Source organism: Primulina tabacum, chromosome 13, assembly GCF_025594145.1.
Source record: "Primulina tabacum isolate GXHZ01 chromosome 13, ASM2559414v2, whole genome shotgun sequence".
In the NCBI taxonomy this organism is placed as follows: Eukaryota; Viridiplantae; Streptophyta; class Magnoliopsida; order Lamiales; family Gesneriaceae; genus Primulina; species Primulina tabacum.
The window spans coordinates 31,387,599-31,410,827 of record NC_134562.1 but is presented as its reverse complement, the minus strand read 5'-3'; the positions used below and the strand labels follow the sequence as shown (position 1 = coordinate 31,410,827).

The window sequence follows — 23,229 nt, the reverse complement described above, 5'->3', positions numbered from 1 at the left end:
ATCTTGCATAACTCTTGGTGTGCATTTTGGGGCTTATAAATAGCGTATTCATTTTCTCATTTCAAACATATGAAAATCTTCTCTTTCAAATATTCTTTTGCATTTCATATTGTTAGCTTTTCATTTGGTCTCCGTTAAATCTCGGTGATAAAGTAAATGTACGTTTTCAGTTTGCCGTAGTAGTGTCTCGTACTAAGTCACTGCTGGTTGTTTCGTTGTATCCTAGGAAACAGACGTCCGTTGAAACCTCGAAGAACATACTGGATGGAGCGAATCTATTTTAAGGAAACTGTAATCGCTACAGGCCTCAGTTTGATTTTGATTTCCTTTGCACGATATTCTTACTGTAAACATCAAACTTGATTCGGTTACTGCTTTATCTTTACGAGTTTGTTTCTACGCTACTGTTATTAGCATTGTTCCCAACATGTAGACACACATCTCCCCTGACTCATGCGTCTAACGGCCAGACTCATTATCACTTAAGTAGGTGCACTCAACGATAGAGAATTAGTAAGTCAGATTTCTAATAGATATAAGACAGCACCATCAGATAGGCACACAACTCCCTAGACTCATGGGCTTAACAATCCGACTAATTAGCACCCAAGTAAATACACTCTGCGTTAGTATAAGAAAATAAAGTTGTATCTTGGTTACCATCATAATTTTAGTTTTTAAATTTTTTATTCATTTTTTGCCTCTAAAATAAAATAAATATCCCAATTTAGTTATGGTTATATTTAAACATAAAATTAACAATGGGGATTATTTTTGTAATAGTTTTTAAAGTTAAGAAAATATTTAGAGATCAAAAATGTTTTGGTAGAAAAGTATGAGAACTAAAAATATATTTCTCACATTCCCTATGATGATGACATAACAAGTGGATGTATAGTAGAACAATTACGTAATTAATCTTTCAAACACTCTATCAACCATAAAATTTGTCCGTTTGTTTCTAGCCATGGATTTGACGGTTCTAGAAAACAAAAATCAAAACCAAGACCAAGTAAAAGATTGTTCAAATTACACCATTGCTGTATCTTCACAGATATACATCACCAATACATGTAGAATGGCACTAAAATTTTCCATACACGTTGAATAGGCAGATCGGAGTTACGAGTAACTACAAACACAATACCAACAACTGAACCTCTGCACATTAACACTACAATTTAACATGTAAAATATGTTCAAAGACCTATTGTAACAAAGGTTGAATGACTTTTCTGCTCTTTGTTTTTTTAAAAAAATTTCAGTGAACTTTATATTGTTCATTCATCGTATTCTCACCCGGAAACCGTACCATTTCATACTGGAAATTCTTCGAGATTTATAGAGATGTTGTAGTGGTTGTAACAAAATAAATATGGAGATTTGTATCGACGGGCCAACGACAAACAGTCTATATATAGATATTCTGAAACAAGCATGTTAGAATCACGCTTAATTCCATTTAACAAACCACAGATGCATCAAATGGGTAATACAAGTCTTTTTCCTGTTTTTGTGAATATTTTTCTAAACTATAAAGTATACGCTACACTAAACATCAGTTTAACTTCAGAAATTAGCAGACATTCACCCATCCATCTTTGGGGAACCATGAGGATTACAAGTGTCAGAAGGACATCTTGTTGGCCAAAAGCACTCCCCAGCGTAACTAGATATTGATTCATTCAAAGCATAGGAACCAAACACCAAAGTAAAGTTTACTTTCAAGCTCTTAACTTCCACAGGCCATGCACTCTTCTCGGTTAGTCAAAGAGCATACCATTTGTGCCATCTTCGAGTTATCGTCCTCAGTTTCCACCTTCAGGGTATCCTGCAATTAATCATAAAATCACATCATATTCAAGTACAATCGCAGTCAAATAGGAGGTAACACGATAAAGTTCAACCTTTATCAGAGAAGTGTCAACTGTAAATTTGATAGCATCAGCTGCAGCACGAGATCTTAGATAATACATTCCTGTCTTCAAACCCTTCATGGAAAAGTACGAGAACATGATAAATCTGATAAAACTACCAAACCAAGATGAACAAGCAATGTATTTAAAATCCAAAAGCAGAGAATACGCACTGTGTTCGGTAACCTTGAATAAAAAGGATAGAATGAGAAAACACTAAATTTGTTTTTTGCTTACCCTCGACCAAGCATGGAAGTGCAAGGAAGTAAGCTTTCCAAAGCTGGGTTGGTCCATGTGGATATTTAGGCTCTGACTTTGGTCTATATAGCATCCACGATCAACAGCCATATCCACCAAGATTCGTTGTTTGATCTCCCAAACAGTTCTGAAATGGAAAGTTGAACTAGCATGGGAAATAGGATGTTTGAAGGAACATAACATAAAGCTCACAAAGTTCAAAATCATACCTGTAAATCACTTTAAGCGCTTCAGGAATCTCAGGAATCCTCATAACAGAACCATCCTCATAAATTATCTTATTCTTAAGAGCAGGAGTCCAAAGGCCCAACTCCGTCAAATCATGCAGAAGATGCTTGTTCACTACAACAAATTCACCACTAAAAAGAGCAACAGGATTTAAATTACAACCATGTTAACAAATGTTGGATTTGGTTAACATTAATGAGTTTTAATAAAAATAACCTAAGAACTCTGCGGCTGTATATATTGGAAGTATATGGCTCAAAGCACTCGTTATTCCCAAGAATCTGGCTAGTTGAAGCAGTGGGCATGGGTGCAATAAGAAGTGAATTTCTTACTCCATTCTCTGCTATCATTTCTCGAAGAGCATCCCAGTCCCATCTATCTGAAGGTTTCACGTCCCACATGTCGGGCTGGAGAACTCCCTGAAAGATACAGAAGTAATTTGATAGACAGCAACAAGGGTATAAATGTTTGTTTAAATGTACAAACAAAATCATTTATTATTGTCATTAATAATTCAATATCTTGTCATGAACAAATTCTCAGGTAACTGGGATGGCCGAGCTCTCATAGAAAGACAACAGTGAAAACTAATAACATGTCAGACAGATAGGAATGAAGTTGCAAAAGCTCTTCCAAGTATACCTTGCTTACAGGACAGCCATTATATGTCTCATAAGGACCTTCTCTTTCAGCTAGTTCACATGATGTTTTCAAAGCATGGTAGTATATGGTTTCAAATATGTCCTTGTTCAACTGTTGAGCCTGTAGTTGAGATTAGATGTGATAAACCTAAATAATTTAGTAAAGTAAATAATAATTCATGAAAGCTTAACAGCATACCTCTGGAGAATCAAAAGACATTCCAAGTAAGATAAAAGTGTCAGCAAGGCCTTGTACTCCAATTCCTATTGGCCTATGACGGAAATTGGACAGTTTTGCAGTTTCAACAGGGTAATAATTGACATCAATTATCTTGTTGAGGTTAGCAGTAACTATAGCAGTAACCTGAAAAAACATCAAATTAGGGGAGTTGAAGACCAAAATTTCTAAGCAGATTACATGCATCAACCATATCGCTAATTTAATTGAAAATCATAAATAAATTAAATCACCTCAGCCAGTTTATCAAAGTCAAAATATCGGTTTTTAGAGCCTATGCTGCCAACAAGCTTTGAGGGTTGTGATTCCAATGGCACACCCTACGACAAAAAATATGAATAGATATGAAAGTCAAAAGGTAAAACAAATGCAGGAATCTATAAAAATCATACGCTTTATGTAGATATCAACCTTTTCCATTACATATCGTGGCAGAGCAATTGATGCCAGATTACAAACAGCAGTTTCTGTTGGACTTGTGTACTCAATTATCTCTGTACACAAGTTAGAGGATTTTATGGTCCCCAGGTTTTGTTGGTTGCTTTTCCTATTGCAAGTGTCCTAGACAACGAAAGAAAAACAGATATCAGTTAACAGGATGAATTCATTCAAAAGAAGCATGAAATAAATTATAAACAATGATGTGACATAATAGTCTAGGACACCTTATATAGCATATAAGGAGTTCCTGTTTCAATTTGTGATTTCAAGATTTCAAACCAAAGAGAATGTGCTTGAACAATCTTCTTGGCTTTGCCCTGCATAAAAAATAAAAGGTCAAATTCAAACCCCGTTCATTAAACAAAGACCATCAGGGACTCGCATTAAACTGTCAGAAAGCAGTTCAGCTCACCTCTCTCTCATATCGAGTGTATAAGGCCTCAAATTCTTCACCCCAACAATCAGCCAACCCAGGAGATTCATTTGGACAAAACAATGACCACTGTCCATTAGATTGGACTCTTTGCATAAATAGATCAGGCACCCAAAGAGCATAAAATAGATCTCTGGCACGATGCTCCTCCTGAAAAGGTAGGAAATGGAAAACCATGATGACATAAACAAAGGGACTACAACCATCACAATTTTGTGGGCACAATAACAAAAACAATTACAACACACGTGCATCTTAATCAGTCATGATGTAGTCCCAACAGTTAAAGCTATACCTTTCCATGGTTTTTCCTCAAATCTAAAAACTCAAAGATGTCAGCATGCCATGGCTCCAAGTACACAGCAAAAGCACCTGTTTTGTCATAAACAGTGAAAGGATGTCAATATATGACATTTATGCAAGTTTTCTACCAATGAAACAAAAAACTAGGCACGAGGCAAACCTTTTCTTTTGCCACCCCCCTGGTCCACATATCGAGCAGTGTCATTGAACACTCGAAGCATCGGAACAATTCCATTTGATGTACCATTTGTTCCACGTATGTAACTTCCAGTAGCACGAATATTATGCACAGACACACCAATTCCTCCAGCAGATTTGCTTATAATTGCACACTCCTTCAGAGTATCATATATTCCTTCAATGCTATCATCTTTCATGCATATTAAGAAGCAGCTGCTCAACTGTGAGAAAAAACCATGTAAGTTGCCAAGATGAATTGCATTGCTGCAAAAAATAAATAGAAACCCTTCCAAATAAAACCACGTAAATAGGATTTTCACGCCCAAATAAATGATGTAACTTTCAAAAAGTCGATAGAGTTACAGCCTTCATGCTCAACATACTTGAGGCTTTGGTGTTCCCGCGTTGAAAAGGGTAGGAGAAGCATGAGTAAACCATCGCTGGGACAACAGATGATATGTTTTTATAGCTGAATCTACATCATCCTTGTGGATCCCAACAGCAACCCTCATCAACATGTGTTGAGGCCTCTCAACAACCTTCCCTTGGATCTTTAAAAGGTAAGACCTTTCAAGGGTTTTAAAACCGAAATAATCATAGTCAAAGTCTCTGTCATATATGATTTCGCTGTCAAGGCGAGCAGCACTCTGTCAAGAGAAAATGAAGCAGTATTAACACATCAGCATCAGCAAAATAATATTAGAACACATATGTTAGCAGCAACCTTCAATAAAAAAAATATCGCAGCATAGTTCTGAGTGTCTTGTTGTGACTGGCTTTGTTTTTTTTATTAATATTTTATTTTTATAACTTTTTCCATTTGGCTGATTCACAAAGTTACCATAAACCAAGTGCATGACCGAACAGCTTATAAAATTAACAGAATTACCCTAACACATTGCGGTCCAAATATTGTTCCCTAATGAATCCGTTGTCAATTAGCACCATAGACAAATGCTACTTTTATTCTACAAGTTGGTTCAAAAGTAATATATGAGAAAACAGAAGTCTGAGATACCTTCATAATTATCCCATAAACATCATCCGATATCAAAGGAGCCTTCAGTCCTGATCTCTCACTGACATGATAGTACATATCTTTGATCCTGCGGTATAAATTATAATGTAAAATTAGGAAATGAATCTAATAGAAACGAGCAAATTTGTGATAGTGAATGCACGTATATGCATGTGCGAATCACTTACGTCTCCGAGAAAGATTTCTTTGTATTCTTGTGTAGATTAGAAACAGCAATCCTTGCCGCCAACTGCATCAGTTTAGATAAGCTCTAATAAAATTCTTTACTCAAGTCTAATCACATGTTCATTAGAGAATATCTCTTTTTCCCCTTTTGGCCGATCATATTTTAAAACTAACTAAAACCCACAAATTCTCAAACACGAGTATGAATCATACACTTGCAAGTATGAATAATGGGAAAGAAACATCAAAGTCAAAAATTAAGAAATTTAGTCATTGTGGAAGAGAATTTCATAACCATTTTCAGATATCCATTGCACATCAGATCTGCGTATGTTGATATAATTTGTAAAGAACTTATAATCTAAATCAGCACCCAGATCGAGGACGAATGAATTGTTAAACAAAAATCATCAAAGAAACATATAATAAACGTAGATGTCAATAATACGCTGAACAAGACAAACAAAAGAATCACCAGAAATGGATCACTTCACAGTAATTACAGAATCAAACAAAGTGAAGCAACTGAAAATGAAACAGATCATCAAAGACTATAATCTGCAACAAACAAACACTATTAATTATAAGAGCCGAGAAAAATTCAAAACTTACGGAGGCATAATCAGGGTGGTTTGCAGTCATGGCAGCCGCAGTCTCGGCGGCCAGCTCATCAAGCTGGCTGGTGGTGACACCTTTATATACCCCCGCGCATACTTTTTGGGACACCAGAACGGGGTCACAGTGCTCGCTACTCAGCCCATAACTCAGCTTTTTCAGCCTAGCGGTAATCTTGTCAAAGTGCACAGCCTCCTGCCTCCCATCCCTCTTGATCACATACATTTTTACCAAGAAATTCAAGATCCTCACTCACAGAATAATTTTGTCGAACAGATAACGCTTAAGAAGAAGACCTTGAAATCTGCACACAATGAGAAGACATATATATATGCACGGTGTTGCCAATCTTTTGTGGATTTGAAAATTGGGAAGATTTCCCTCTAAGTTTGCTTGGAAGTTTTCCCGCCTAATTCAAGAAGAAGGAATTGGTGGCGGGTCGCTTGTGTGTGTATTGTAGTTAGTACTTGGTAGGCTTCATTTCTTTTCCAAAATTAAATACTTGCTCATAGCACATTTTCTTTCCCAATAATTTGAAATTAATTTTTTTCCCTAATTATCTAAACTCTTTTAAATTATCATATTACTTCCACCTTATAAATTATTATATTACATAAATTTAAAATAACTAAAAAGTATTTAATATAAAAATATATATATATAATCATGTCGCATACCAAGAAACGTTGGTCGATTATTATTGAGTATACGATCTTTATTTTTGTTAAAGACCGGATTGACCGGTCTCACATATCAATTTGCAAGATCGGATTCATCATCTCACAAATATAAATATTTAAAACCGTGTCACAATATACATATTCAAAAACTAATATCATTATTTGATCATTAGGGTGAGTATAAACGGTCAAACATTTTGCATAAATTATGATTTTTTTTAAGTTCATAGTTTAAAACTTGAAGCTTCATATGGAAGCTTGTACGTATATTCGTGAAATCAAATATAAAAAAAAAAAAAAAAAACATGGTCGGAAACTAATATCTTTTGCTGTTAATTAATTAAGATTAGGTGATGGTCAAACATTTTGCATTCTTATTATATTTTTAAAGTTCAAATTTTAAAATTTCGAAGTTGGAAGCTTCACGAGAAAGCTTTGCGTGTGAGTGTTGCATCTCCATCTATACCAATCAGGATGAGTTGCTCTGTCTATGATTATTGCTTTTTTTATTATCCAATTATTTATTTATTTATTTTACGTGAATCAAATTATTGAATTTAAATTATTATATTTAGTAAATCATATTACTAATATTTTTTAAATTATTCAAAAAAACAAAATAATAATTTATGATCATATCAAATTTTATAAATCAATTCAAACAAACTATAATTTATCAATCAAATTAAATATTGTATCAACTATCAATTTTTATTTATTTTTTATTATATTGTATTATTATCATATCTTTAACTTTAAATGGTGTCTACAACAAATATATTGTAGAACGATATTGACAAAATTATATCATGAGATTTTTCGTAAGATTTTGATATTATATTGTGAGATTTTGTATTCAATGTATCGTAAGCTTTGATAAATAAAATTTTCATAATGAATTTTTTATAGTGTCAAAATTGTTGTACAAGTTTCGTTGTACGTGTATCGTTACTCTCAATTTATAATACAACAAGAAAATTTACATTAATTCACCAACTTGTTCCATATATTTGTAATGAATTTTTTATAATGTAAAAATTGTTGTACAAGTTTCGTTGTACATGTATCCTTACTCTAAGGTACTGTTTGGTTCAAGTACTTGTAAGTACTAATATAAATAGTCCTATCATATCACTTGTTTTGTACAAGTATTATTTATCTCGATCAATCAAATTATTAATTATTTATTTCACATCAATCAAATTTGTAATAATTTAACTCACATCAATCGAATCAATAATATAAAATTACGATATTACCCTTAATAAATAATATTATTAATATTCTATTAATATTTTCAACAATGAACAAAATGGTAATATCATATTATCTCAAATTTAATCAATTAAATCAAACAATATATTAACTATCATTTTCTATTTATTTTATTATTACAAAATATTACTTATCTACGTACTATATATCGCATACCATGAACCAAACGGTACCTAAATTTATAAAACAACAAGAAAATTTACATTAATTCAACAACTTGTTCCATACATATGTGGAAAAAATCTTCTACCAGAATAAAGTACATTGTTTTAAAACTAATTTTGTGAGTGAGCAAATTAATTTCGGATTAATATTGTAATTTCAAATTACTTTGAGATTAATGTCCTATTATCAGTTTGCTAAGATTCGTTACGTTTTGTCGAAAAAAATTGCTCGAACCCTTGCCGCCATTTTGACTGGCCGATTTCCCTTACCGATAGGGGTGTAAACGAACCGAACACGTTCACGAACTTTTCGAGCCGGTTCGAATAATATTTGGTTCGAATTCGAAATTATCGAATTCGAGCCGAACTCGAACATGTTCGAATATTTTTCGAATCGAATTCGAGCTAAAATTATATTGTTCGATTGTTCGCGAACTGTTCGCGAACTTTAGCATTATATTTAAAAAATAAATAAAATATTATTAAGTATATATATATATATATATATATATATAATATTATTAAGTATATATATATATATATAATATTATAATATATATAATATTATTCGAGTTCGAACTCGAGCCTCAGTTCGAATCGAGTTCGAATCGAAAATAATAAAAGTTCGAGTTTCGAATCGAGCTTCGAATATGTTTATTCGAATTCGAGCTCGAATACTGAAAATTTCATAAAATTCGATTCGATTCGATTCGTTTACAGTCCTACTTACCGATCACATATTTGAAAGCTCTCGTCGCAAGCTATTTTTTGTTTGATTTACGCGATTTTGGTTCAATTAAACTATGTTTGTTGTATTATTGGTTGTATGTACAAAATTTTGAACCGATTGGAAGTATCAATAGAAAATTTAAAATTTCAGCCTATAATATGCCGATATTTTCGAATTTTATTGTTGGGTAATTCAAGTTTGTTAAATATATTTTTGGAACTCATAGTTTTGTGAGTTTTTGAACTAAAAATGTTGATTTAGAGGATTTTAAATTTAGTTTGAATATCGCAATTTTGGACTTTTAAATGCTTATTTTTATTGCTTGAAGTTAGGATTGATCGAAATTAGAATTTTTTTAATTTCTTAGTTAAATTAATTATGTAACTGCGGATATTTTTATAACATTTTTTTTATAATTGCATGAACAACTTCAATAGTGTTTTTCTTCATCTTTCGAATGTAATGATTATTAAATACTTTTGTTCAGGAATTTTAATATTCATATAATTTTTAATTTATATTTATATTTTTTAATAAATTATTTTATGTACAAATTACAGTCGAACATATGGTGGAGCCAACACCCGATACTTTTGAATCATGAATCCGCCTCTAAGTTTTCCAACCAAATTACAGGTCGATTTGACGGTGCAATATATTGCAGACGTTTCTGCAGGTTGAATAAATTTCAGACATATACAAATCCAAAAATTCATTTAATTTTCTTTCTTTTGTGTATTGTTTCTGCGCACAGCCAACCATACGCCCGCACGCTTCTCCCCTCCCTCGGCGTGCATGCGTCATGCTTCGACGATGAGCTGTTGTGTTCATGCTCTCATCTCCAGCCACCACAGGGCCCTCTATGACCCCGACTCCAGCCATTACAGTGCCTTGACCAAGGCTGGACAGGCCCTTGTGCAGCGTCCCTCTTAGCACAACTATGGCGAGCCTCAAAACCCTAACCGAGACTCAGTCTCTTTCTTCCTGTTCCAGCCTTATACCCTCGGGATAGACCAGGTTGTGCCCGAGTCATGGACGATTCTTGTGCCCTGGTCACGGACGACCTGGGATATCTAGCAGATAACTCAAGTTAGGGTAAATCTATTAGAAGGGTCATAGAGGCCGAACAGTTGAAAGACCGAGACGACTTCTCTTCGGGTTATTGGATGCCCGGGCTCTCATTCAAGCTCTTGAGAACTTTCTACCCGGGCCACCTCGACATGAGCACCGCACTCGAGTATACTAGCAGAATAGGATGTGGGCGACTGTCCCATCTCTGACACCAAGCCGATGGGTTGACAAAATCAGATGGGCTGGATGTGACCAGTATAAGATTTGACATGTCAGAATATAAGGTGTGCTCAGCCGTCCTACTATAATTAGTATGTAGCACGGAGAACGAGGTCATCATTACTTCTCCTACTATAAATATCAGGTTCTCTCTTTACATTTACATTCATTCATTCACACAAATATCACAACCATCACTTGGTTACATTGGTTCTTGGCTTGAATCATTCACTGACTTAAGCATCGGAGTGGCCACGCCGGACACCTCTCCAACGCCCATTTACGTGGGTACCTTCTTGAGTGCAGGAAATCATCTCCGCCCGGGAAAGAAGCTTCTGGTTCAGATATCTACATTGCTCTTATTTCCTTCATCATTTTGATAGCAGATCCGGTGGAGCACCTGACCCTGCTCACTCATTTCACCCGGGTTGCATCATTGGCGCCGTCCGTGGGAAATTCTGAGTTCTAATGCGTTGATATGGCCCCTACTAGAAGAGCAAACCAAGACACTTCTCGAGTCCAGGAGGAGAACAATACTCGTCTTTCTGGTGCAGGTGGCCCTCCCCCTAATGGTCCTCAACCCACCATTCATTTAACTCCCGAGGAGTTAAAAAAGATTATAACTGATGCTGTTATGATGGATACGGCAAAGAAGGCCACCACTCGTCATTATAGTCATCCTGAGCAGCAACGTGAGCAGCCAGCAAGAGGAAGAGAGAAGGGAGGAGGAGAGGAAATCAAGTGCGGGTTCTAAGTCCCCCACCGTTGCGGAAGAATTAGGGGAATTGAGGAAGAAAGTCAAGATATTGGAGCGACAAGTTGGTTCTAAGGGCAGTGCACCAGTTGTAAAAGGTTGCCCGTTCTCAGATATCATTGTTCGAGAACCACTACCCGGGCATTTCAAGTCAGCCAAAATCAAGGACTATGATGGGAGTTCCGATCCCGAGGAGCACCTCGCTCGTTTCGAAAACATGGCCATGTTGCATTGCTATGGAGACCAAATTAAATGTAAAGTGTTCCTCACCACCTTAGTGGACTCCGCACAAAGATGGTTTGAAGGGTTGACGCCACAAAGCATCAATTGCTTTGAAGATTTCAAAAAGGTATTCTTGCATCAATTTAGCAGCAGCAAGAAGTACAAGAAGACTGCTTTCAGTTTATTTGAGGTAAAGCAGAGGCAAGATGAAACCCTAAGGGCATATCTCAAAAGATTCAACCGAGTAGCCCTGGATAAGCCGACCTGTGCACCCGAGACGAAGACTACAGCGTTCATGCAAGGGCTGTGGGAAGGGGATTTTTTTCGATCCTTAACTAAGAAATTGCCCGGGAACTTCGAAGATCTCTTATCTCGAGCAGAAAAATACATTAATATGGAAGAAACGCAAAATCAGAAAAGAGAGGCCTTGAAGAGATCAAGAGGAGACCGGGCTGTCAACCCGAAGAAAGAGCTCCCAAGAAAAATGGCCCGGGACATTTCTCTCATGTACCTTTGAGAATTGCCCGGGACCGAGAGGTTCAAGAATGCAGCTCGGATGTAGCCCCGCTTCCCAGTCCTGTGGCGAGAGCGTCAAGGCCAGAGCAGAAAGGGTACTGCACCCTCCATAAAGATTGTTCCCATAACACCAATGAATGCCGGATCCTGAGGAAGAAATCCATTATGCACCCTATGCCAGCATCCCATCCTCCTCGAGATAAGTCTAGACAGCCACCTTGGTTGTCTAGACGTCCCGGAACGAATGTTCCTCCAAAGTCAACAAACATCCCGAGCAGAAGTAGAAGGGGAGAAGTAAGTTCTCGGGAAGAAAGGGGCCGACCAGTAGAGAGGAAGGACCCTTCCCCAAGCCGAGGAGTAATAAAAATGATCTCGGGAGGGTCCACAGATGGTGATTCCAATCGAGCCCGGAAAGCAAGGAGTAGGAGGGAGTGTTTGGAGGTCGATGGAGGGAGGAAAGACGAACCAGTCATAAGCTTTGGACCAGAGGACCTTAGAGGAGTTAGTCTACCTCACAATGACGCTCTTGTCATTCAGGCCCTGAGTGGCAAACTATGATGTATTGAGAGTATTTGTTGACAATGGCAGCTCGGTCAATGTCATCTTTAAGGAGGCGCTGGTCCAAATGTATTTACAAGAATATCAATTAGAGGCGGTTGAGACTGCCTTGTTTGGTTTTGCTGGACATGCTGTGTACCCTGAGGGGGAAATCACTCTACCCCTGACCCTGGGCACAGGAGACCTGAGGAAAACAGTGATGACTGTTTTTACAGTGGTGGATGCCCCATCCTCGTACAATATCATATTGGGAAGGCCGGCCATGAATGAGATGAGAGCCGTGGCCTCCACTTATCACCAAAAAATCAAGTTCCCGGTGCGAGGACATGTTGGAGAAGTTAAGGGAGATCAGCCCTCTTCTCGGAGGTGTTATGGGGAGACAGTCCGGGTAGATCAAAAGAAGGCAAAGAGGGAAGGAAGGAGAAAGAATGTCAAGAGGGGGCCAAGGAGAGAGAAGTGCACTTTGTCGCTGAGGAAGAACAAGAAGTGGTGGAAATCGAGCCAGGAAAGCATGTCCGGGTGGCCCGAGACATCAGCACGTCCACCCAGGTAAGTCTTTTACAATGTTTGAAAACTAACATCAGTGTTTTTGCCTAGTCTCAACATGAATTGGCCGGGATCTCGCCCCAAGTGGCCGAACATAAATTAAATATCCTCCCGGGATCCCAGCCCGTGAAGCAAAAGAAGAGGCATTTTGGCCCTGTAAAAGATAAAGTAATTGAAGAGCAAGTAGGAGAGTTGTTAAGGGCCGGGCATATCAGGGAAGTCCAATTCCCTACCTGGCTATCAAATGTGGTTCTCGTCCCAAAATTTACTGGGAAATGGAGAATGTGTGTGGATTTCAGGGACTTGAATAAAGCATGCCCAAAAGGTTGTTATCCACTCCCCCGAATTGATCAGCTGGTAGATTCCACTTCTGGATGCGAGTTATTAAGCTTTCTGGATGCATATCAGGGGTATCACCAAATCCCCTTAGCTCTGGAAGACCAGGATAAAGCCAGTTTTATTACCTCCGGGGGCACCTTTTGCTATGTCGTTATGCCTTTTGGATTAAAAAATGCGGGGGCTACGTACCAACGCTTGATAAATCTTGTCTTCCAAAAGCAAATAGGTCGGAATATTGAGGTATATGTGGACGACATTCTAATCAAAACCCGGGAAGTCTCCCACTTCATTGATGATTTGCTGAAACTTTCACCACTTTAAAACAATATGGAATAAAGCTCAACCCAGGCAAGTGTGTGTTCGGGGTCAGGAGTGGTAAATTTTTGGGTTTCTTGGTAACTGACAGGGGAATCGAAGTTAACCCTGAGAAAATCAGAGCAATAATGGACATGCCTTCTCCTCAGTCTGTCCGAGATGTGCAGAAATTAACCGGGAGGATTGCTGCCCTGTCGCGCTTCATTTCCCAATATGCCCATCGGAGTTATCCATTCTTCCAAGTCCTAAGGAAAGCGCAGAAATTTGGCTGGGACAACAAATGTGAACAAGCTTTTCAGGACTTGAAGAAGCACCTGGCCGATTTGCCTATTTTAGCCAAGCCCGAGCCCGGGGAAAAATTATGGGTCTATCTCTCCGCCACTGAATTTGCTGTTAGTTCTGTGCTCATCAAGGAAGAAGGAGCCGATCAGAAACCAATATATTATGTCTGTCATGCCCTTCGAGGGGCAGAATTAAAATACAGTGAATTGGAGAAGGTAGCATTAGCCCTGGTCATGACTGCTCGAAAGTTGAGGCCATATTTTCTCTCACATCCCATTGTGGTCCTCACCAATTCTCCTCTTGGAAGGATCATGACTCATGCCGAAGTCTCCGGAAGAATGGTCAAATGGACTGTGGAACTCGGGGAGTATGACATTGAATACAAACCCCGAGCTGCTATAAAAGCCCAGGCATTAACGGACTTCTTAACAGAAATGATTCAACCAGTCGAAGAAGAGGTATGGAGGGTGTTTGTTGATGGCGCATCAAACCTACAGGGTGTGGAGTGGGGGTTGTCCTAATTGCCCCATCAGAAGAGAAAATCAAGTTGGCTCTGAGGATTGATTCTAGGGTCACAAATAACGAAGCAGAGTACGAAGCTGTTTTGGCAGGGTTACAGGCTGCCCGGGAAGTTGGTGCTTCCCGAGTCATTGTTTATTCCGACTCTCAGTTGGTCACACAGCAGGTCAAGGGAACATATGAGGCCAAGAACGAAAAAATGCTTAAATATTTAGGGCTCATCACGGTCCGGGAAGCGTACCTGACCGACTGGAGTATCGAACAAATTCCCTGGGAGGAGAATGCAGAGGCCGATACCTTAGCCAAATTGGCTGATTCCATGACCGATATAGCTACCCGGGAGATTCTCTGCTTTACCCGGTTGGTGCTTTCTATTGATGAAGAAATACCCCCGGTCCAGAAAAGTTCATGGATGACTCCTATCATGGAATACATAATACATGAAAAGCTCCCAGAGGACCGAGCCCAGGCTGCGAAAATCAAAAAACAAGCGCCCAGGTTCGTCTTTTTGAATAATGTTTTGTACATGCGATCCTATCAGGGCCCATTACTCAAGTGCTTGACAGAAGACGAGATAGAGTATGTCCTCCGGGAAATACACGAAGGATGCTGTGGTGAACACCTCGGTGGAACAGCTCTGTCTCGGAAAACTATATTGGCCGGGTTCTGGTGGTCTCAGATGAATCAAGATGCTGCCCGACTTGTCCAAAAATGCCAGGGTTGCCAACAACATTCTAATTTTCACCACCGCCCATGTGCAAGTATGCAACCAATCTCCGCATCATGCCCTTTTGACCAGTGGGGTTTGGATATTGTGGGTCCTTTCCCCATAGCCCGAGCACAGAAAAAGTTCCTTCTGGTGGCTGTCGATTATTTCTCCAAGTGGGTAGAGGCCGAGCCATTAGCCAAGATCACCGAGGATGAAGTCATGAAATTTATTTGGAAGAACATTGTTTGCAGATATGGCATTCCGAGAAAACTAATTTCAGATAATGGAAGGCAATTCCAGGGAAAGAAGATCACCTCCTGGTATCAAGAAATGAAGATTATTCAATCATTCACCTCAGTAGCTTACCCTCAGGCTAATGGCCAGACTGAAGTGACTAACAGGATCATTGTGCAAGCATTGAAAGCCCGGCTCCATGGGAAAGGAAAAGATTGGGTGGAAGAATTACCGAGTGTCTTATGAGCATACCGAACTACGCCTCGATCATCTACTCGGGAAACACCCTACAGCCTTGTCTATGGTTCAGAAGCAGTCCTGCTGGTGGAAATTGGGCAATCTTCTACTCGGATAGATTCTTACCCGAGCAACAATGATCAATCTCGGGCCATTGAACTTGATCTGGTTGAAGAAATGAGAGACAGAGCTGCCATTCGAATGGAAGCTTATCGCAGCCGGGTAATGAAATCTTATAATAAGCATGTTCGGTCACGAGACTTTCAGATAGGGGACTTGGTCATGAAAAAGGTCAAACCAGTGGGTGATGTAGGGAAATTAGAAGCCCGCTAGGAAGGACCCTTCAAAATAATTCAAAGAATCAGCTCAGGTGCATCTTACTATCTTGAAAATTCTCAGGGACACTCTCTCAAGAGGCCATGGAATGGTTTTCATTTAAAGAAATATTATGTTTAAAAGCACGTGTATCTATTATTTCTTCATCAAATAAAGAAATGGTTCAGGGAAATGTCTACAAAGTCCAGGGACCCGTACCCTGGCCCAAGGACCCGCACCCTGGTTATCTACTAAGTCCAGGGACTCGTACCCTGGCCCAGAGACCCGCACCCTGGTTATCTACTAAGTCCAGGGACCCGTACCCTGGCCCAGGGACCTGCACCCTGGTTATCTACTAAGTCCAGGGATCCGTACCCTGGCTCGGGGCTCCGTACCTCGACCATTCATGAAGGCCAGGTCTCCGCACCCTGGTTATCTATTAAGTCCAGGGATCCGTATCCTGGCCCGGGGACCCGTACCTCGATCATCTTTTAAGTCCAGGGACCCGTACCTCGGTCATCTTTTAAGTCAAGGGATCCGTACCCTGGCTCGGGGCTCCGTACCTCGACCATTCATGAAGGCCAGGTCTCCGCACCCTGGTTATCTATTAAGTCCAGGGATCTGTACCCTGGCTCGGGGCTCCGCACCTCGACCATTCCTAAGTCCGGGAGATATGAGGCCCCGGCAATCTATTTTAAAGCCCGGGAGACATAAGGTCCCGGCATCTTATCTCAAGTCCATAAGACACGAGACTCCGGCATTTCATCCCAACTCTGGGATACATGAAGTCCCCGATTCTTTTACAGACAAACTAAATATTTTCCATGATCGGGCACACAAGACTAATCGGGACAGCGAGTATTACTCTAGCACGACTATTTAAGGAGGGAGTGATGATACCCTCGGGATAGACCGGGTTGTGCCAGAGTCATGGACGATTCTTGTGCCCGGGTCACGGACGACCTGGGATATCTAGCAGATAGCTCAAGTCAGGGTAAATCTATTAGAAGGGTCACCAGAGGCCGAATAGTTGAAAGACCGAGACGACTTCTCTTCGGGTTATTGGATGCCCAGGCTCTCATTCAAGCTTCTGGGAACTTTCTACCCGGGCCACCTCGATATGAGCACCGCACTCGAGTATACTAGCAGAATAGGATGTGGGCGACTGTCCCATCTCTGACACCAAGCCGATGGGTTGACAAAATCAGATGGGCTGGATGTGACCAGTATAAGATTTGACATGTCAGAATATAGGGTGTGCTCAGCCGTTCTACTATAATTAGTAGGTAGCACGGAGAACGAGGTCATCATTACTTCTCCTACTATAAATATCAGGTTCTCTCTTTACATTTACATTCATTCATTAACACAAATATCACAACCATCACTTGGTTACATTGGTTCTTGGCTTGAATCATTCACTGACTTAAGCATCGGAGTGGCCACGCCGGACACCTCTCCGACGCCCATTCACGTGGTTACCTTCTTGAGTGCAGGAAATCCTCTCCGCCCGGGAAAGAAGCTTCTGGTTCAGATATCTACATTACTCTTATTTCCTTCATCATTTTGATAGCAGATCCGGTGGAGCACCCGACCCTGCTCACTCATTTCACCCGGGTTGCATCACAGCCCTTTCCTAGAATGTAAAGAATTCTTTTTTAAGACTTTTAGACATAATCTCCATTCTCTTTAATGGCAGCAAATTCCTATGAATCATAGCATGACTCAAACAAGCATTAAAACTTCAAAGTTTTACCATAAATTATTCACAACGTTAAATAAACTTGATTATCGAGTTTTTTTATTCAAATTATCATAAACATACATAATATAGCTTGAATGATGCAAAAGAAAAGTTTAGAGAAATGCATTTGCATTTATAACACTCGAAAATTGATTATTGGCGTGAAGAGGCGAGAAGGAACGATCGAGGAACGTCTTGGCCTTGCTTCTTTTTCTCAAACCTCTCGAAATATCTTAGTTTTGTGGCAGCAAGGTGCACGGCTGCTGCAGCCCTCACAATCATTAATTTTTGTTAGTAACTTTCGAATTTTTGTGTTCAGGAGTCTAGGGTTTATGTATTTATGGTTATGAAATAATTAGATCCACTAATCCTAGTTAAATGAGCCTAATTAAAGCCATTAAATCATGCACAAAAAGTTTATTTAGGAAAGTTTATAAAAAAAATCTACGAGTCCTCAAAAAGTCATTCGTTTGGCGAAAATCAGTTTCTAGAATAAATAAGATTCGATTCGTAAAATAATTTGAATTCTAGCATTTTTAGAAAATTTAAAAATCCTATTAGGCATATTTTCGAGCCTTTAAAATAATTATATAAAATATTGTTATCTCAATCGTCCCCGATCTCATTTCATCATCCGATCATCAAATATTGCTTGAAAATCCTTAGTTATGAAATCATGCAAAACTACATAATTAAACATTTAATTATATTCAAAATATATCATTTATGCATTTCAAATCATTCGATTAAAATAAATTAAAAATTTAACAATCGTAATGCATGCGGTTTACGTAATGGATTTTTGGATGTTACATATGTTAGAGTAGATGCCCTGCAAGCCAACGGTTGGCTAGGGATTTTTTGACTTAAGTGAAATAAACAATCTTTATTTTAATATAATTTAACTTTTAATGGTTTCGTTACACTTTATCTGTATACCCATGCAAACAGCATAGATAAAGTCCTTGATTATGCTTTATTACAAATGAATCGTAATTCGATGTTGAAACTCATTTGTAAACACTGCATATTCTAAATTCGTTCCTAGTCGATTCAGCCGCCTAAAACATGGATAAAGGTCGCTTGAGCTCGAGACTAGCATCTGTGATGTTGTGTACTGCGTTTCTTGGTAAGGGCATAGAGATGTCCAAACATACAGATGTGTAGTCATATGATGATTATACCGAACAACCCTTCCTCGGACTTTCCAAGTGGTTATCATTCATCGAGAGGATAAGTCCGTGGTTATGATTGTACACAATTAGTCCTTACGACCCGGGACAACACTGAGGCTCTATATGCTAGAGCTGTGCTTTGACTCGTTTACCGGCTCCAGCAGAGTCATCAGGTGACGAGGTTGGGTACAGTTGCGACTCATATAGGAGCCAGTGCATTGTAGTCGGGGATTCACCGCTCACCTACGGGTGTGGATATCCTATGTGATCTGATGAAATTATAGTGCATGGAATCTCTGGCCAGAGTACGTGATGTACGTTGGAGAAGGAGTTCTCCAAATAGTACACGCGATGCCACTATTATAGTTATCACATAGTTATCGAATTAATATGCAACCCTCGATGAACCAATGGTTGCAGATTCGATCGGGATATATGAGATGAAGGGACCGTACTGTACGTTAATCATAATCTACTGGTTCTTGCAGGGACTATCAGTGATACCTAGGGGATAATGGGGCGATGCTACTAGACGCTCTTACCATGATCCGATGGGTGCAATCAGAAATGAGTTCTGACATTCTTGATTAAGGTGTTGATGAAAAGAATGGGGCTAACTAGGGTAAGCCCGAATAAAGGATTATGTCCTGAATCACAAAGATCACGGCTAGCTGTATCCCTGAACCATTGAGGGTCACACAAGCATTGGATTGTTTGTTCCCGTTGAGAGAATAAATTCAAGTAGTTGAATTTATATTATGATATAGTAAATTCAAGGAGTTTAATTTATGATAATTAAATTTTGAGAAAAAAATTCAAGGAGTTGAATTTGTGAGATAATAAATTCAAGAAGTTGAATTTATGAAATTTGGAGAGAATAAATTCAAGGAGTTGAATTTATAAAATTTGATAATTTAATTTATTAAACTCAAAAGTTGGGTTTATTAAATATTAAATTTTGGAGGTGATAAATCCAAGAAGATTGAATTTATAATTTAAATATTAAATTCAAATGTTGAATTTATAGTCGATTTAATTTATTAAACTCAAAAATTGAGTTTATTAAAAATTAAATTAAATATAGTGGGAAGTATGTTTAATGGGCTTGTAGGAGTACAAGTCCAACATACTAAATAATTAAAGTTCTTAATGGACTTTGATTAATTAATTAAACTAGTTGGACTGGCCCAATTAATTAATCAAGTCCATTAATATTAATTATGGTAATTAGGTCATGGAATTTTTTTTTAAAAAAATTTAGACCTAAAATCATAACCTCCACAAATTTGGATTGTGAGATTTTTGAGAATCAAATAGATTTGTTGAAATCTAGTTGTTTAATTAATGTGATTAATTAAGATAACAACAATTAGTTAATTAAATAAATGACATATATGTCATACTTGACAATGGGATGACCGAAGGTTTCTTAAGAAGAAAAAGGTCTCCAGCAACCAAAAAAAAAAAAGTCTCTCGAAAATCTCTTCTCAAAACAAGAAAAATTCGGCTTATTGTGTTGAGTCGATTTCTTCTTCGTGTTTCATCTCTACGCAAAAGTTCTTCTAAATTTCTAGTGCAATTTAGAAGAGGAACAAAAATTCCAATCGTGGACCGGATTAGGAGATCGAAGAACGTTCGTAAGGATTTACGATAAGAGCTACGTCCGCTAATACCGGAGTAGTTGGAGCCATGTGATTTATTCGCCAAAGGTATAACGATTCCAACGCCCTATGAATGTTTATGATAAAATCATACAAGCACTCAAAGCAAAACATATTTTGATTGTCAAAATAAATAAGATTTTTAAAACTTCCGCTGCGTTTGGGCGTGTAGAAAATCAAGATCCAACAGTGGTATCAGAGCTAGGCTTTCTGAATCGTATGGTTTTAAATCATATTGAATAATTTATTTCTAACCACACAAGAAAATTTTTCAGAAAATTATAGCACTATGAAAAATTATTTTTTTTCAGAAAACAAAAAAAAAATATTTTTCGTTTCTGCCCGGAACTGTTCCGGGCAGCCCGTGCGCGTAGTGTCGCGCACGGGGGTGGGCAGCAGGCGCGCAGAGACGCGCAGCGTGTGGAGCGTCCGCACGCGGGGCGCCGCCAGCGCGGCGCGCTGTGCAACGCAGCGTGCGGAGCGTCCGCACGCTACGCGCGGCGCCGCGCGTGCCTGTGCGCCCTGCACGCACAGGGGTGCCGCCACTGCCCGAAACGTTCGGGAAACGGGCGAGCAGCGAGGGCGGCTACCCGGGATCGTCTCGGAAAACGTGATGGATGATGGGCTTGAATTGTTTGGACCTAGGGTGTAATTTTCTGATTTTTCAAATTTTTGGGCAAAATTGATATTTTTTAAAATTGGTTCAACTTTTATTTTGGAAAATTAATTTTTGAAAAACTAATAATTTTCTTGTAAAATAAATAATTAGAATATGATTTTAATTATTTATGGTAAAAATGAGTTTTACAAGAAATCAATTATTATTGATTTAATTGGAAATTAAATAAAGGAATTTATTTAATTTATTAAATTCTTTAATAATTGTAGTGGTTAGTGATAAAATTATTAGATATATGATTTATCAATTAATTAAATTGTTTAATTAAATTGATGTTAATATTTGATATTAAATGCATGAAAGATGATCGAGAGCCTTGACCAATGTGTTAGGTGTATGTTAGGATATTTTTTACGTTTTTATTCGTTTTTAATATTTGATATTATTAAAGTGGGCCTGGTTTATGGCCTGTTCCCACTCCATGAGATGTATCCCTTATGTGTCATGGCTATTTAAATGTAATTATTAGAAATAGTGGGAGATCAAGACTGGAAGATGGTGGGACCGATGAATGAGATGAAGACATGTAAAATATTGGAAGCTCTTGTAATAGTTGCATTTGCATCCCTGCATTCACCTAGGTTTTGGACCTGGATCCATGTTTGGCTCACATGGATCTAATAGTGTTGGCGATCGATTATCTTTATTTATTGTTGAATATCATATTATGATATATATATGAGATATATAGTAGTATGCATGTATGTATATTATTAGATAATATAGTTGCATGAATCCGGCAAACATACAAACTCGTGGCACGCGATTTTTTAAATTAAAATGATGAGATAAATTTAAAATTAAAATCCCTCATTTTGAATATGATTCAAAATTTATATCAAACCGAAAAAGTAAAAATTAAAAGAGTTTAATTTTTTCTTGCCTTCCATCAACCGTGGTTGCATGTTGATCGCTACCCGCGGACAGTGTCTGGCTCATATTATTGGGGAGGCCTGGACGTCGGAAAGTTGTGACTTCAACCGGACATATGATGTGAATTGAGTGGAACTCCCATGACTTCGGCTCATATTATTGGGGGAACTCATGGCGACCGTCTACTACAATTCAATATTGATGGGTCGGTTTGACACGCGAAAATAAATGGCGTCATATTATTGGGTCCTTATTAAACGTGAGGCAAAACACGCGGAGGTTGCATAGGGATGCAATTGGATTCTACCTTTTAGAAATTATAATTGGCTGATATTATTCGGGATTATAATTGGCTAATTGGACTCTACGTGCCTACTAAGAAAATACGATTTTCCTTTTTCATCAGAGGGTGGTGGAAATGTCAAAATAGTGGGAGGGAGATTTATAAAATAAAATCCATATTTTATATCTTAAAATAATTTTAAAATAATCAGCAACCATTATTCTGTTTCCGTATCAGTATATTTTCGATTTCGTCACGTAATCCATTTTGATTATTAAAAAGCTAATCGAATCTAATTTTCAAGACTGGTTGGGAAAATTGTTCTAAATTCGGAGAAAATGATATACACACTAATGTCAGTCCTGCTGAACTGATAATCCATGCAAGATGGTGGGACCATAATGTGCAAACTAAAGTGTAATATGCTCGCTTTTATGTCAAATGAACTGTAGGGATAGTTTGAGGAATTGTTGAATGTTGCTGACATTCGAATAAACATGCAAGAGTTGCATGGTACATGAAACTCGTACAGTGATGAACACCATTTTAAAAACTCTGGCCCATGAGCGTGGTGTACATATGATTGAGCTTATTGAAAATGTGGTGGGCCTAGAATATGTGATTTCTAACGAGTTAATTGATAACATCAATTTGTTGTCTTTCTCTTCCTCA

General features: G+C 38.2%; 2 protein-coding genes across 2 annotated transcripts; one reads left to right on the top strand and one right to left on the bottom strand.

Annotated features, from left to right (window-relative positions):
• Positions 1-1,511: 1,511 nt before the first annotated feature.
• On the bottom strand, positions 1,512-6,957 carry LOC142522517 (ribonucleoside-diphosphate reductase large subunit). Its single transcript, XM_075625956.1, has 17 exons — positions 6,455-6,957; positions 5,845-5,906; positions 5,657-5,744; positions 5,022-5,285; positions 4,619-4,859; positions 4,451-4,527; positions 4,135-4,305; positions 3,947-4,039; positions 3,693-3,842; positions 3,515-3,601; positions 3,243-3,407; positions 3,045-3,164; positions 2,619-2,821; positions 2,384-2,533; positions 2,154-2,301; positions 1,908-1,991; positions 1,512-1,831 (listed from the first exon to the last, which is right to left on the bottom strand). The coding sequence occupies exons 1-17, from the start codon at positions 6,680-6,682 to the stop codon at positions 1,733-1,735; spliced, it is 2,430 nt and encodes an 809-aa protein (XP_075482071.1). The 5' UTR covers positions 6,683-6,957; the 3' UTR covers positions 1,512-1,732.
• A 4,117-nt stretch (positions 6,958-11,074) lies between these two features.
• LOC142522010 (uncharacterized) lies at positions 11,075-12,646 on the top strand. Its single transcript, XM_075625186.1, has 3 exons — positions 11,075-11,202; positions 11,252-12,079; positions 12,124-12,646. Exons 1-3 carry the CDS (start codon positions 11,075-11,077, stop codon positions 12,644-12,646), a joined length of 1,479 nt encoding a protein of 492 aa, XP_075481301.1.
• Positions 12,647-23,229: the final 10,583 nt, after the last annotated feature.

Bases quoted from the DNA above. Each gene is read 5' to 3' on its own strand.
- LOC142522517 (XM_075625956.1), bottom strand. From the start codon at position 6,682: ATGTATGTGATCAAGAGGGATGGGAGGCAGGAGGCTGTGCACTTTGAC. The intron at 5,745-5,844 runs GTAAGTGATTCG...TTTATACCGCAG, and splicing joins AAGAAATCTTTCTCGGAGAC to GATCAAAGATATGTACTATC. The intron at 4,306-4,450 runs GTATAGCTTTAA...CTACCTTTTCAG, and splicing joins TGAGGAAAAACCATGGAAAG to GAGGAGCATCGTGCCAGAGA.
- LOC142522010 (XM_075625186.1), top strand. From the start codon at position 11,075: ATGGCCCCTACTAGAAGAGCAAACCAAGACACTTCTCGAGTCCAGGAG. The intron at 11,203-11,251 runs GTTAAAAAAGAT...ACGGCAAAGAAG, and splicing joins ATTCATTTAACTCCCGAGGA to GCCACCACTCGTCATTATAG. The intron at 12,080-12,123 runs GTACCTTTGAGA...TCAAGAATGCAG, and splicing joins GCCCGGGACATTTCTCTCAT to CTCGGATGTAGCCCCGCTTC.